The sequence below is a fragment of the Scylla paramamosain genome, chromosome 22, assembly GCF_035594125.1.
Source record: "Scylla paramamosain isolate STU-SP2022 chromosome 22, ASM3559412v1, whole genome shotgun sequence".
NCBI lineage: Eukaryota > Metazoa > Arthropoda > Malacostraca > Decapoda > Portunidae > Scylla > Scylla paramamosain.
In genome coordinates this window covers 12,300,910-12,314,929 of record NC_087172.1, presented here as the reverse complement: position 1 = coordinate 12,314,929, position 14,020 = coordinate 12,300,910, and the positions used below count along the sequence as shown (strand labels likewise).

General features: G+C 47.8%; 1 protein-coding gene across 2 annotated transcripts in view; it reads right to left on the bottom strand.

The window, feature by feature from the left end:
• LOC135111565 (homeobox protein Meis1-like) overlaps positions 1 to 14,020 on the bottom strand; it is a 618,646-nt gene that overhangs the window by 502,627 nt on the left and 101,999 nt on the right. For both annotated transcript variants that reach the window (XM_064024994.1, XM_064024995.1), the window contains exon 7: positions 2,310 to 2,402. In XM_064024994.1, the coding sequence (XP_063881064.1) occupies positions 2,310 to 2,402 (93 nt within the window). The remainder of the gene's footprint in view (positions 1 to 2,309; positions 2,403 to 14,020) is intronic.

Genomic DNA, 14,020 nt, shown 5'->3' with positions numbered 1-14,020 from the left:
TAAAAAATAAGAAAGTAATCACAATATTCTAATAGGTGAATAACTTAAAACTTAAATATGTATCTAATGAACGACAGATAACACTCAGCAGGTACATAAAAATGTCAACACCACATTCCATTTAAAAAAAAGTCATGAAACGAGACGGATCTTCAAAAAATTCTTGAATAACTTTAGAAAAAAATCGAATATAATCCCAGAAACAAGAACATACATGGCTATAACTTAAAAAAAAAAAAACGAATAAATCCTTCAGAAATCCGGGTACAGCCTCCAGAAATCCGGGTTACACTGCCAAATCCCTGCCACTGTTACCGTGTTGCAGACGGCGCCGCGATGTTGCACCAGAAACACACGGCACATACGCATGTTCGCCTCAGCTCAAGGCATAGCTGAGGTGTTTCCTAACATGAACACAGGCACCCACATTATTACATAGGTCCCTCACGTGAGCCGCGCAGGTGTGTGGCTAAAATGAGTCAGGTGTTTAAATGTATTTCCTAACATTCGGGTTTATTTTTCGTTCACGCTCTGAATATACTTCTCTCACTCTTGCTGAAATTGATTTGCTGCAGAATATTACCGAGTCGCGAGGTATTTCCCGCTCTTGATCTCACATTACGCTTTTTCGTCTCGCCTTCCCTTCCTTTTTGGAATACGGACCCGTGAGGCATTTTCGCTCAACTCCCAAGGCAAACTCTGGTTTCATTCTCAATTTAGACTACAAGACTCAGAGCCGCAGCGTTGTGACGCAGGACGCCGCCCCGCCCTCACCTCATCTGCCTGTGTTACCTGCACTTCTTGGCGTCACTCATTATTACTCGTAACAGTCCTCTCTGCTTGGTATCGGGGAGCTCAACTTCTCGTGTTCTGTTCAGAGTTCAAGTTATTCAGCACCCCTCCCGGCTGAGGTCATCGTCTTACATAGCTTTTTTTTTTTTTCAATCTACGGTTCACACAAATCAAAACACGCATTACTTTATCCACTACAACACCTCTCTTAATCGTAATTTCGCGGGAGAAAGAAATGCAGAAAAGAAAACAAACACTCAAATATTCCTGCTTTATACTGAAGATAAGTGGAACTTTCAATGCCTTCTTCTTCTCCTCCTCCTTCATCTCTCCTCAATGACAAAGCGGACACCGACGACTTCGATGCAAGACTAAACTGTTTATAAGCCCGCGCGTCCCCGAGTTACAGAAGGCACCGGAGAGGAATAGAATTAGGGTGTACCGACCTTGACAAATCCTTACTTGGCGCAGCTTGACGGAGGGGTCGACGCTCACACTGACAAAAAGACTAAACTTACGTCAGACTAAATGTCATCCGTCAGGGCGAGAGTCTGACTAATTGAACAGCAGGTAAGGTGACTACCAGGCCACGTTAATTAGAGTAAATGAACTACAGGCCAGGTGAGGAATAGGTGAGCGTACAGGCTATGCAGGTAGTGGCTCTTAAAGCAGGTGAACCACAGGACAGGTGAAATGCCGCCCAGGTGAGGAAGAGGCCAGGTGGAGGCAGACGACAGGTGCGAGCAAGGAGGGCGAGCTGGCGCATCTCAGACTCCTTAATCACGCTGTTTGGCACTGCGAGTTAAAAATACCTAACCGACAACACTTAGACGGTAGGGCGGCAAGGCGCGCGCGCGGGACACGCACACACACACACACACACACACACACACACACACACACAGGGAGGAGATTTCTAAGGCACATTTTTACACTTTATACTTCATAGTCGAGACACAGAGCGGAGCAAAGACACCACAGCACCACAACACAGCCACTACCAGCCACTACAGGAAGCTGCACTAAACACTACTTGTACTCCTCGTGACGCGCCTCCACCGCCCCGCCACACGCCGTCCCCGCCTCGTTCAGCTCACTCCAGGGGAACAGAAATTAGGAGTTGAACAAAATAACAAAAAAAAAGTCATAAAAAAATTCATATGCAACAGCTGGAAAAAGCATTGCCTTGATCCGGCTTCAGTTATGTTGACTTATCCCGAGAGAGTCATTACACTGGGGCCATTAGGGAGATAGCAGTGAGAACATCGACGTGGGGTGGTGATGTTGTGAGGAAGATCAAGATTCGATTAAGTGTCGAGTTAGTCAGTCAGTAGAGGGGGCAGGTGGTGGTGGTTGGGGGCGCGCGTTGGGGGGGGGGCGGCGGGCGGGGCGGGCTATAGCGCCTCTACTGTACACCGGTGAACGAGCCTCGAGCATGGTAAACAAGGCAAATACCATAATAAACAAGGATAATAATATACACAAGCCTGCCTCAGTCAGCCCCAGTCCTCACCCACCTTTGGCATACACAGCAGCGCCGACGATGCGAATTCAGGCTGGTCGTGTTTGGAGGGTCCTTTAGAGTCAACACTTGAATCCCACGAGGGACCCTGGACAAACAAGGGGGCAAATCAGCCTCTGTTATAATCTCCTCTCTCTCTTTCTCCCTCCTACTCTTCTCTCCCCCTCTCTCTTTCGCACTCTGCCTCCACACCTCCTCCTCCTCCACTGGAACACCAACATAACACACTCTTAAGGGCAGGGGGGAGGGGGGAGCTCTGTTGGTAAAAAGGAAAAACAAATCTAAGAGCCAATTTGGTGGCTCTCGAGGTGAGGCGGCTCAGGATGGATGGATCCCTGGTGGCAGCAAGCAGAGGGAGGAGGGGCGTGAGTTAGGGACAGAGAGAGAGAGAGAGAGAGAGAGAGAGAGAGAGAGAGAGAGAGAGAGAGAGAGAGAGAGAGAGAGAGAAACATGGCGTGAATGAGGGGGAGGGAGGGCACAGGAAGGAGACAGATAGGGGGTGGGGAGGGAGGGAGGGGCGTGAGTTAGGTGCAGGGTAGGGTTAAAGGAGAAGGGGGGAGGTGAGGACCCAGGTCTCGCGGCTGTTGACACGGGGGAGGGGAAGCAGAGGGTGTTGGAGGGGGGAGGGGGCAGTGGGTGTTGGAGGAGGAGGAGGGGAGGGTCAGTGCACCATAAAAAGATCGACGCGGCCCAGAAAGATCAACAAGATCACCACAATCCATCTTCCAGTGGTGCTGCCGGTGTCGCTCTCGGCCACCAGCAAGAAAAAGAGAGAGACAGGCACAGAGAGAGAGAGAGAGAGAGAGAGAGAGAGAGAGAGAGAGAGAGAGCGAGAGGACCAGTAGTAAAAATATGGCAGTGAATATCGTGCAAGAGTCGATTGGTGAAGCAGATGCGAAAACACCTCCCACCGCCAACGACTGCGTCAGGAGACACCGGGAAGACCTCTGTGAGCACCGGGAGGAGGAGGAGGAGGAGGAGGAGGTGGAGGAAGAGGAGGTGGAGAAGGAGGAGGAGGAGGGAAGGTAAGATGAACACCCAGCATATAAAACAAACAGTGAAATGTTGAGAAGGCGTCTGGAAGCGGCTGGAAATGGAAGCGTCAGTCTTCGGGGCGACATTACAGAGGGAGGATAAGACCTAAGAGGGGGGAAAAAGAACAATAGTTAAAAATCGCAGGTGATGGCGTGGCGTGGGAGGGAGATGTTAACAAGGCAAAGCAGGTAACCGTGACAACACCACGTGATGCAAGGTAGATCAAAGAATTATACAGAGAGAATGAACTAAAATATCATCAACTCCGACACCACATGAATAAGAGAAAAGAGAGAGAAGGGGAGCCAGAGAGAGAGAAAGAGAGAGTGGGGGAAAAAAAATAACCCCTGAGATTTTGGAAATAATGTAAGTTTCCTCTGGTTCCTCCCCTAGTTCCTTTTCCCCAACCAGAGAGGACTCTCGTTTATATACAATGATTTCCTCCGGCAACTTTAGGGCGTGGGGTTAAATGGAAAAAGTAATGGCATGGCACTTAAGTTACGACAACCCTTACGGCATGATAACTTCTCCACATTTTCTCAGTCCCCGGTCGGCCGCGCGGTGCTCGCCTCGCCTCGCCGCCCGGGGCCAAACTCGCCTCCAATTTTGCGAGTATTGGCCATTTTCCTCCTTCCCCGATAAAAGTCGATCCGGGAGTCCAAATTTTCTTTCATTCCAAAAAGACATATAACCACCTTAGCAACATCCACCAATTTTCTACGCGTTTTTTCCCTCCGGCAGGAAACTCGTATAGTTACCCTCAACCAGCCAACTTTTCCCATTCCACAGCCTGGGAGCGGTAGGGCAGTTAGCTGCGGCTGCGGCAGTGGGGGGCGGCGGGCGTGCAGGTGGGGCGGGCCGTACGTCTGAACTTGGCCGGACAGTTGGACAGCTCATGGAAATTATGGCCCCGCTGGAACCTGGAAACTCGAGCGCTGGAGCCTGGCACAGCAAATTTTACGGTCTTCCCAGTGCCACTCCGCCCTCCCTGCCTCCATCCCTGCCGCCACCTCCTCCTCCTCACCCTCCACCTCCTCCTCCTCCTCCTCCTCCTCCTCCTCCTCCTCCTCCTCCTCCTCCTCTACCACACTGCCGCTTCTGCCACCACTGCCTCGACTACCACTGGAACTGCCTCAGCCACTACCGCCACCTTCCTGCCTGCCTGCCTGCCTCTCTCTCTCTCTCTCTCTCTCTCTCTCTCTCTCTCTCTCTCTCTCTCTCTCTCTCTCTCTCTCTCTCTCCACCACCTTCACCGCCACACAAGCCATCTTTTACCGGCGTTACGACTAACACTGTCACTTCCAGGCGTAACTGCTTGCACCCATTACAACCACACACACACACACACACACACACACACACACACACACACACACACACACACACACAGAAGCACATACACAAACACACATGGACCTCAACAAGGTATACAATCTCTCTCTCTCTCTCTCTCTCTCTCTCTCTCCTCTCCTCTCTCTCTCTCCTCTCTCTCTCTCTCTCTCTCTCTCTCTCTCTCTCTCTCTCTCCTATACATTGCAGTTCTGATGTACCGTCAAGGAAAAAAACACAGGCATTACTTTCCAGCCATCCCGAGCAGCCCTTCGTCGGGAGGGAGGCGCCCTGCTCACCGCCCTTCCCTTCCCCTACTATTTCTCCTCCTACACGCGGCCGAGGGGGAGAGGGAGACCAGAGAAACTATCCCTACACTATGCAATTTTCCAACAGTGTCTTTCCACACCTCTCTTGCTTCCCCCCTCCTCTCTCTCTCTCTCTCTCTCTCTCTCTCTCTCTCTCTCTCTCTCTCTCTCTCTCTCTCTCTCTCTCTCTCTCTCTCTCTCTCTCTCCGGTGGCAATGTGGAATTTGAGGTAAAATGATGCAAATGATTAAAAAACTAGAGAGAGAGAGAGAGAGAGAGAGAGAGAGAGAGAGAGAGAGAGAGAGAGAGAGAGAGAGAGAGAGAGAGAGAGAGAGAGATCTTACCTGCCTAACCACCGAGTTATTTACTTAGACAGGTGGCGAATTAGAATAAATAGATAAGTATTCCGTACAGGTGTTCACAGTTCACCGCATCTCATGAAACAACGCTCACAAGTGTCGCAACCTTGCCCAATGTAACTTAACCTTCCTTCCTTCCTTATGCTCAGATTCCCAAGCATCACTCCTGGGAGCTCGTAACCTAACCCAATGTAACTGAGATTAATCTTTCTTCCTTCATCCCTTACTTACTTACTTACATGCTTCCTCCCTTCCTTCCTTCCTTCCTTGCTTTCTTTATCTTAACCCTACCTACTATCAACTCTCCATGAAAGTAACCGAGCGAACGTAACCTTTGCTTCCTTGCTTGTTTGCTTGGTTGCTTGCTTTACCTTAACAAAGCCTAGCATCACTTCTCCTTGTCTTGCTTGCTTTCCTCACCATAATCTGACATCACCTCTCTTTTACCTTACCTAACATCACCTTTCCTGGTCTTGCTTGCCTTCCTTACCTTACCTAACGTCTCTCCTTCCTTGCCTTCCTCATCCTCACCCTACCTAACATCTCTCCTAGTCTTGCTTGCCTCCCTCACCCTAGCATCACCTCTCCTGGTCTCTCCCTCGGGTTATGCTCTATCAGTAAGCAGTGCGTACGGCCAGCCCCTGTCATCTTCCTCCAGGGCTTCCTAGGAGAGATTTCCAGCTGGATTCGGCCCCTCCTGAAGCCCTTAAAGAGGTGCTTCATTTCCCGGCGATCAGAATTAGCGTCAAGTGTTCTTAGTTTATGTGTCGCCACGTCACAGCTGGATACTTTAGATGTGTGTGTGTGTGTGTGTATGTGTGTGTGTGTTATGCGGATCGGCCTAACCAGGAGGAAGAAGAGAAGGATGAGGAATATGGAAAACAACATCTGAGAAATGAAATAAAAGAAAAAAACGGAAAATAATACACACAAGGCAAAAAAAAAATATAAATAAATAAATAAATAAATAGAAATAGAACAAACACAAACACGAAATGATAGGACGAAATGCATTACGTGGTCATAAAACTAAGGAAGAACGAAATATTGACAACTATAACATTCACAGCTTTTTTCCCCGCATCTCACTCCACATCCCCACTCTCCAACCACACCTGCGTCACACCTGCACCTGCCTCGCCACACCTGCCATCCCCCGCACACCTTCGCCAACACCTGGCCGGCATCACAGGTAAGAAAATTCATTACTAAGACGCAAACTTAACCACGGAAGGAACGTTTGACGGCGATCTGTCCTCCTCCTCCTCCTCCTTCTCCTCCTCCTCCTCCTCCTCTTCGCCCCTCCGTGCCTGTACGTAAGGTCTGAGCCGCCCGTCCTCCCGCCACCCTCATTATCTATAATAGCGGGACTGTAAACTTTTAAAATGCCCAGAATCTTATTTTTAATTACTTGACAAGCCAGCTAGCAAAGTCGTCGTCCCTCAGTCTCTCTCTCTCTCTCTCTCTCTCTCTCTCTCTCTCTCTCTCTCTCTCTCTCTCTCTCTCTCTCTCTCTCTCTTCGCAAACTTGGATGTTATGGTTATTCTCGGGGACATCTTAGAACTTGTTGGTGAAGATTTAGCGGATCAAAAACTCGGGTGTCGTGTTGTCGCGGCGAGGCGGGAGGGAGACGGGAGGAGGCGGCGGCGGGAAAAGACGAGAAGGTGGTTAGAAATGCAAAGAAACGTAAAGTAAAGCTCTTGAATAATGAACTACTACTGTTATTCCTGTTTCTCTTCGTCGCCGTTGTCGTGGGGGCGTTGCGTCGCCTCCTACACACGTGAAGCGAGGCGGGAGGATACGGGAGCTGACGGGAGGAGACGAGAAGATAGAAATGCAAAGAAACGGAAACTAAACCCCTTGAATATTGAACTGCTACACTTATTCCTGTTTCCCCACGTCGTTCTTGTCGTGGGGGGCCGTTGCGTTGCCTCCTACACACGTCCCCGCCGCGTCCGCCTCGCCGTCAGCGTCGCGCGGCGTTAATATCTCGCAAGAGGTAAAGAAGCGCACCAAGGGAACGGGTTTTTAATAGTGGAAGGTGAGGCGGCCATAAAGCGAGGCGCGACACGTGGACGACAAGAACATCCTTTTGATCGTTTGAGGAATCCCCGTAAGACGACGTGTGAGATGAACCTCCTGCTCCTCCTCCTCCTCTTCCTCCTCTGCTATCTTCTCCTCTTCTTCCTCTTCCTCCTTCTCTTAAATATAAAAAAAAAACAGCACCACACAACCACCTCATTTCCAACTTAGCTACACTAACACAACCCTTACGTCCTCTCCTCTCTCTCTCTCTCTCTCTCTCTCTCTCTCTCTCTCTCTCTCTCTCTCTCTCTCTCTCTCTCCAAGCACTACCTTCCTGCCACTTACTCCAACCATCCTCTCTCTCTCTCTCTCTCTCTCTCTCTCTCTCTCTCTCTCTCTCTCTCTCTCTCTCTCTCTCTCTCTCTCTCTCCTATCAGCAGCAGCTCGGGGCGATATGGCTAACGATCTGACCTCTGAAAAAAAGTGGCAGTGGCTGATGTTTATCTTTATATCGCCTTTAAAGGGCCCCAGTACCATTAAGGGCGCCATAATTATATGCTAAATAGGTTCAACATGCATGGACCGATACTAGGCAGGCTGGACCTTATCGCGCCAGACACAGCTTGTTATACCGCCGTGCTCCTTTGACTGATGTTCTTAATTCTCTTGTTATTTTTTTTTTTTTTTGGTGGGGGGTTTAGTTTTTTTTATTTTCGTTTTTTTTTTTCTTTTTTATTTCATCGATTGTCGTCATTCTTGTTTCTCTTTTTTTCATCTTTTTTATATCGTTTCTTCCTTTCCTTATCTCATTTCTTATCTTTTCTCTCTCTTTTTTCTAACAATCGTATGTTCCTTCCTCCTTCAGCACATTTTGAACTCATCATTGATAAATTACTTACTCCCATTATCATTATCGTAACAGTAATTAAAGTCAGTATTTGCTATTTTATTCCTACACAAACACAGGAGGCGAGAGAGAGAGAGAGAGAGAGAGAGAGAGAGAGAGAGAGAGAGAGAGAGAGAGAGAGAGAGAGAGAGGAGAGAGAAACACACAACAAATCCGAGAGAAATAAGAAAACAGAGACTAACCAAAGGAACTAAAAGGAAAGAACGAAAGAAACAGACACACATTAAACCCGAGGCAGAAGGAAATACGTAGCCGATAACAATCAGGGGAAGAACACGGCGTCGTTAAGCACCGAGTCGAACAACATGGGGATGGAATGGGGAAGGGCAGGGGAGGGAAGAGAAGAGGAGGGAGGGAGGGCGAGGTGATGGACTCCGCGAGCTGACAGGTGACGCGAAGCAGGGCGGGCGTGTGGCAGTCACTTAACACTTCAAGCCGGGAATAATTGTAACCGTAGAAGTTTGTGGAGGTGTTGGGTAATGTTGTTCTTGATTCCGTCTCTCTCTCTCTCTCTCTCTCTCTCTCTCTCTCTCTCTCTCTCTCTCTCTCTCTTTCTCTCTCTCTTGTTCTGGTTCATTTTACTCGTTTTAAATGTACTAATCATTCTCTCTCTCTCTCTCTCTCTCTCTCTCTCTCTCTCTCTCTCTCTCTCTCTCTCTCTCTCTCTCTCTCTCTCTCTCTCTCTCGTTTTTTTTTTTTTTGCTATTTTTTTTTCCTGAGTTATCTTTTATTAACTGGTTTGACTTCAGTGGCGCGCGAGACTCACTGGCTGATCATTAACTTCATCTTTGCGTCTTTATGGACATTGCTGGCATTCCTCGGAGTCCCCGGTCCTGTCTGTCTCCCTCAGTGTGTGTGTGTGTGTGTGTGTGTGTGTGTGTGTGTGTGTGTGTGTGTGTTTCTCTTTAATTCTGTCTCTCTTTCTCAAACACACATACACTGACAGATACACACACTGAGAGACACACGCGCACAGACAGACTGATAGACAGACAAATAGATAGATACGAGTCCTCCTGTTTCTCTTTGCTTCTGTCTCCCTTTCCTCACACACACACACACACACACACACACACACACACACACACACACACACACACACACACACAGACGAAAAACAATATTCTCGTACATTAATCAAACACAACACATAAAACCACACACAGGACAAGAGTAACACTGCACCGCTCGGACACACACACACACACACACACACACACACACACACACACACACACACACACACACACACACACACACACACACACACACAGCACAGTATTCCATGTCGCTATTATTTTTCATTCCAACTGAGTGTGCCTGCCCTCAGCCTAGCATCCAGCCTCCTCTTGGGGATGCTAAATCTACCTCCTATCGCAGGGAGAGGAGGAGGAGGAGGAGGAGGAGGAGGAGGAGGAAGAGGAGGAGGAGGAGGAGGAGGAGGAGGAGGAGGAGGAGGAGGAGGAGGAGGAAGGGATAAGGTCGTAGAAAAGGGAAATGGGGAGGGGAGAGATAAAAGAGGTGGGTCAGGCAAGAGAGAGAGAGAGAGAGAGAGAGAGAGAGAGAGAGAGAGAGAGAGAGAGAGAGAGAGAGAGAGAGAGAGAGAGCGTGATGGTTTAGTATAAAAGGTGTATATTTTTAGGGAGTCTTGTGGAGGAGAATGAGTGAGACAACTCTCTCTCTCTCTCTCTCTCTCTCTCTCTCTCTCTCTCTCTCTCTCTCTCTCTGGTAGTGTGGTACATTTTTTTTCATGTAGTCAACTTTATTCCCATGGTAAAAAAAAAATTGTGTATGTATATGTATGAGAAAAACGAGCCTATTTTTTCCTTATTCTATTTCTATTTCTCCTTTACTTTCTCCTTTACCTTTCTTGCATCTCCTCTTTCTTTCCTCCTCCCTCACCATCACTCCACATTTTCTCATACCTTCACATTCTCATTCCTCTTCACTACACTCACTCCTTCACCCCATCTCCTTACTTTCTCCATCCTTTCCTCACTCCACCATCATTCCTCCTTCTCCTCCATCTCCCTCTGCATCACCATCTCTCTGCGTCTCTCTTTCACTCTCTTCACTTTCCTGCTCCGTCCCTGCGTCTCCCCCTCGCTCACCTTCCCTCCCAAGATACCATCAGAGGCCATAATAAACCTTACTATATCTCGCATCTGATACAGACCCCAGCGAAAATCCCCAGCGGTGGTGTGTGCCGCGGCTCCCTCACGCGGCGGGGCGGCGGGCGGTCCAGAAGGGCGAGGCAGTGACGTTGTAATACCACGTTATTTTTGACACCAAGGCGGCCGGGGCTCCGACAGGCCCTCCCGACGCCCCGCCACGCCACCTCCACCTCTCCGTTCCCCGGTTTTAAGGGCGAACGCCGTGCCTCGCCAGGTTGTGCCCTTCTGGCCGTGTGAGTTAACTTATTAAATTCCTTTTTGGCTCCTACATTTTACTCTCGAAAGCAGCTTAGACTGGTGCCGCGGCTCCTCTCGTACATTCTGCCTGAACTTGTTTCGTAATCAGTGAACTTGTACACACTCACACGCGGCCCCGCGGCGATGTGGCGGCGACAGTGAGGGATCAACTCTTCCTGTGAGTGAGTGTGTGGCTACGCGAACTGTGGGACACACCTGGTAATAGTCATGAGTTGCATCGTTTCCCATCTCACTCCCATGTACTAGTCTCCCTTGTAATCCTTCCCTTCCACCTTCCCTTCCACCTCCCCTTCCTCCTCCTCCTCCTCCTCCTCCTCCTCCTCCTTCTTCTCTCCATCGTAAGATCTTGTCATGACTCAGGTAATCGTCTTATTAACTAAAAGGTGGAGAAGGAAAAGCTTTACTACCTCCATTCGTCATTTTGCACCTTGCTAACACACACACACACACACACACACACACACACACACACACACACACACACACAAGAGGAGAGATATAGTACAGTAAGGGGAGGAAGAAAAACTAGGGAGTGCCTTAACGCTCTCAGTGAAGTGAGACGCCTGGCACCAGATGAAACCTTGACGAGGCGGAATTTGGCTTCTTGATGAGGACAAGAAAGAGTCTATCATATATTAACTCTTTTTTGTTCACGCAGCTACGAGGAGGAGGAGGAGGAGGAAGAGGAGGAGGAGGAGGGTGAGCAATGCCTCCTCCTCCTCCTCCTCCTCCTCCATTGCTTTGATTATCACCAAGACGAACCTAATCATCACCAGCATTACTATAATTCCCAGCAGCTTTACTCACAAACACAACTGCAATAATAACCCAACCACACCACCCCTCCTCCTCCTCCTCCTCCTCCTCCTCCTCCTCCTCCCTTGCCAAAAGTACAACCATTACTACCATCACCGCCATCATCATCCCTACTAATGGTGGTGATGATGACACGACCTAACTATTATGATTATTAGTGCCATTATTATTGTTATCATCATTATTATTATTATTGTGAGTGTAGATTTACATGTCAATAGTCTTATAACAGGAGAGTTCACGTTGGAATGTATTAAGCTTATCATGTTGACACTAATTACCGATATGAGTGTGTTTTTTTTATACTTTTTTTTCTGTTTTTGAGGTTTTAATGCACGTGCTACGAACATAATCAGTCAGACAGCATTTATAAACTAACTCAGCCTTCAAATCAAATCACCAAAGGCAGCATCACCATTACCACCATCATTATCACAGCTACTACTCGTAATACAACCATTATCGCTGTCACCATACACGTCACCACCACCACCACCACCATCATCACCACCATTAACACCACTACCATCAACAAAAGCATTACCATCACCACCATCATTACCATTACCACCACCACAATCACCATCACCTAAGACAACACCACCATGACCACCACCAACACAAATCCTACACACAAACACACACACAAACACACACTCTGCCTCCCCCATTCACATACCCCTTCCAGCAGACTCCCCATCACCACAATTAAAACCGCCATTCATATCCCACCCTCCCCCACTCCCATCACCACCACCACCACCACCACCGCCACAGCCACCGCACTGTAAACTTTCCACTTTTCATAACCACCTAATGTAAACTCGTCAGCGACACTCGGGATCCCAACACAGCGCCGGGGTGAATCTTGCCTGTTGATTGGAAGGATTAGGGAGGGATTGAAAAGGATTACGAAAGGGAAACTCGCAGGAAGAAATGGAACTAAAGGGTTGAAATGATTTGTTAATAGCGCAAAGGGGGAGAGAGTTGAGAGAGAGAGAGAGAGAGAGAGAGAGAGAGAGAGAGAGAGAGAGAGAGAGAGAGAGAGAGAGAGAGACGGAGAGGGAGAGGAGGGAGAAGAGGGTGAGGGACGGAGGGAGAGAGAGGGAGGGAGGAAGATGAAAGGGACGAAGTTAGAGGGAGCGTTGGAATAAAGGAGAGGAAGGAAGAGAGGACGATAGTGTATAGGAGGGAAGTGAAAGGAGTAATAGAGAGAATAGAGAGAGAGAGAGAGAGAGAGAGAGAGAGAGAGAGAGAGAGAGAGAGAGAGAGAGAGAGAGAGAGAGAGAGAGAGGAGAGACTGACAAAGAGAACATCCTATTATTGCATCTGATGGAGCATGACGGCCAGTCAGTACATAAATCAGTCGAGCATAAATGAATTTCCATGCAAAAAGAATAGGAAAAAAATAACAGCCAACAACAATAACGAATGAATACAATAAAAATAAATAAACAAACAATAATAAAAAAGAGCGTCAACAAAAGTTCATTGTTCAGAAATTTTAACTCAACACCGGAAATGAAAAATTTGAGCTTTGCTAACACACACACACACACACACACACACACACACAGAGAGAGAGAGAGAGAGAGAGAGAGAGAGAGAGAGAGAGAGAGAGAGAGAGAGAGAGAGAGAGAGAGAGAGAGAGAGAGAGAGAGAGACGGAAAAAAAAGATCTATCACCGGAGAGAATATACGTACATACATACATAACAAGTACACACACACACACACACACACACACACACACACACACACACACAAGCAATACATACTTAAACACTGCAATTTCACGTGCAAGCGGATATACCTGAATCTTGCAAGTGACACCACGCAACACAACAGGTGAGGGAGACCCACTTTACTTAGGCCATTACATATTAAGAGGCTCCCTTATTTACCGTCGCCGCAACTGCTCTAACATAAATAACGCCTCTATATATTCCGACTACCCAATGAAAGATGGACGAGGCGGCAGACACTCGCATTTGCCTCAGAAACACACCTTCCACGGCAGTGATTCTTAACCTTTTTTGTCTCTCTCTCTCTCTCTCTCTCTCTCTCTCTCTCTCTCTCTCTCTCTCTCTCTCTCTCTCTCTCTCTCTCTCTCTGATTTTCTTTTTTTATTTTGGTTGGTTGGGTGGTTGGTGGTGGTAGTGGTGGTGGTGGTGGTGGTGGTGGTGGTGGTGGTGGTGACGGAAGTAGTGGCAGTTGTATTAGTATTTTGAGTTATTGTTGCTGTTATTTATCCTCATTATCACTATTATTATTATTTTTTATTATTATTATTATTATTATTATTATTATTATTATTATTATTATTAACATTACGCACTTCCCTGTTTAGATTCAACTGAGCAATACAACCAATTTGAAGAACGCATCTATAAAACCTACAAAAAAAACAAAGAAAACCTCACACATTTCACACTATCACCATTACCAGCACCACTATTACTATTACCCTTGCCATCACCATCACAAACACGAAAG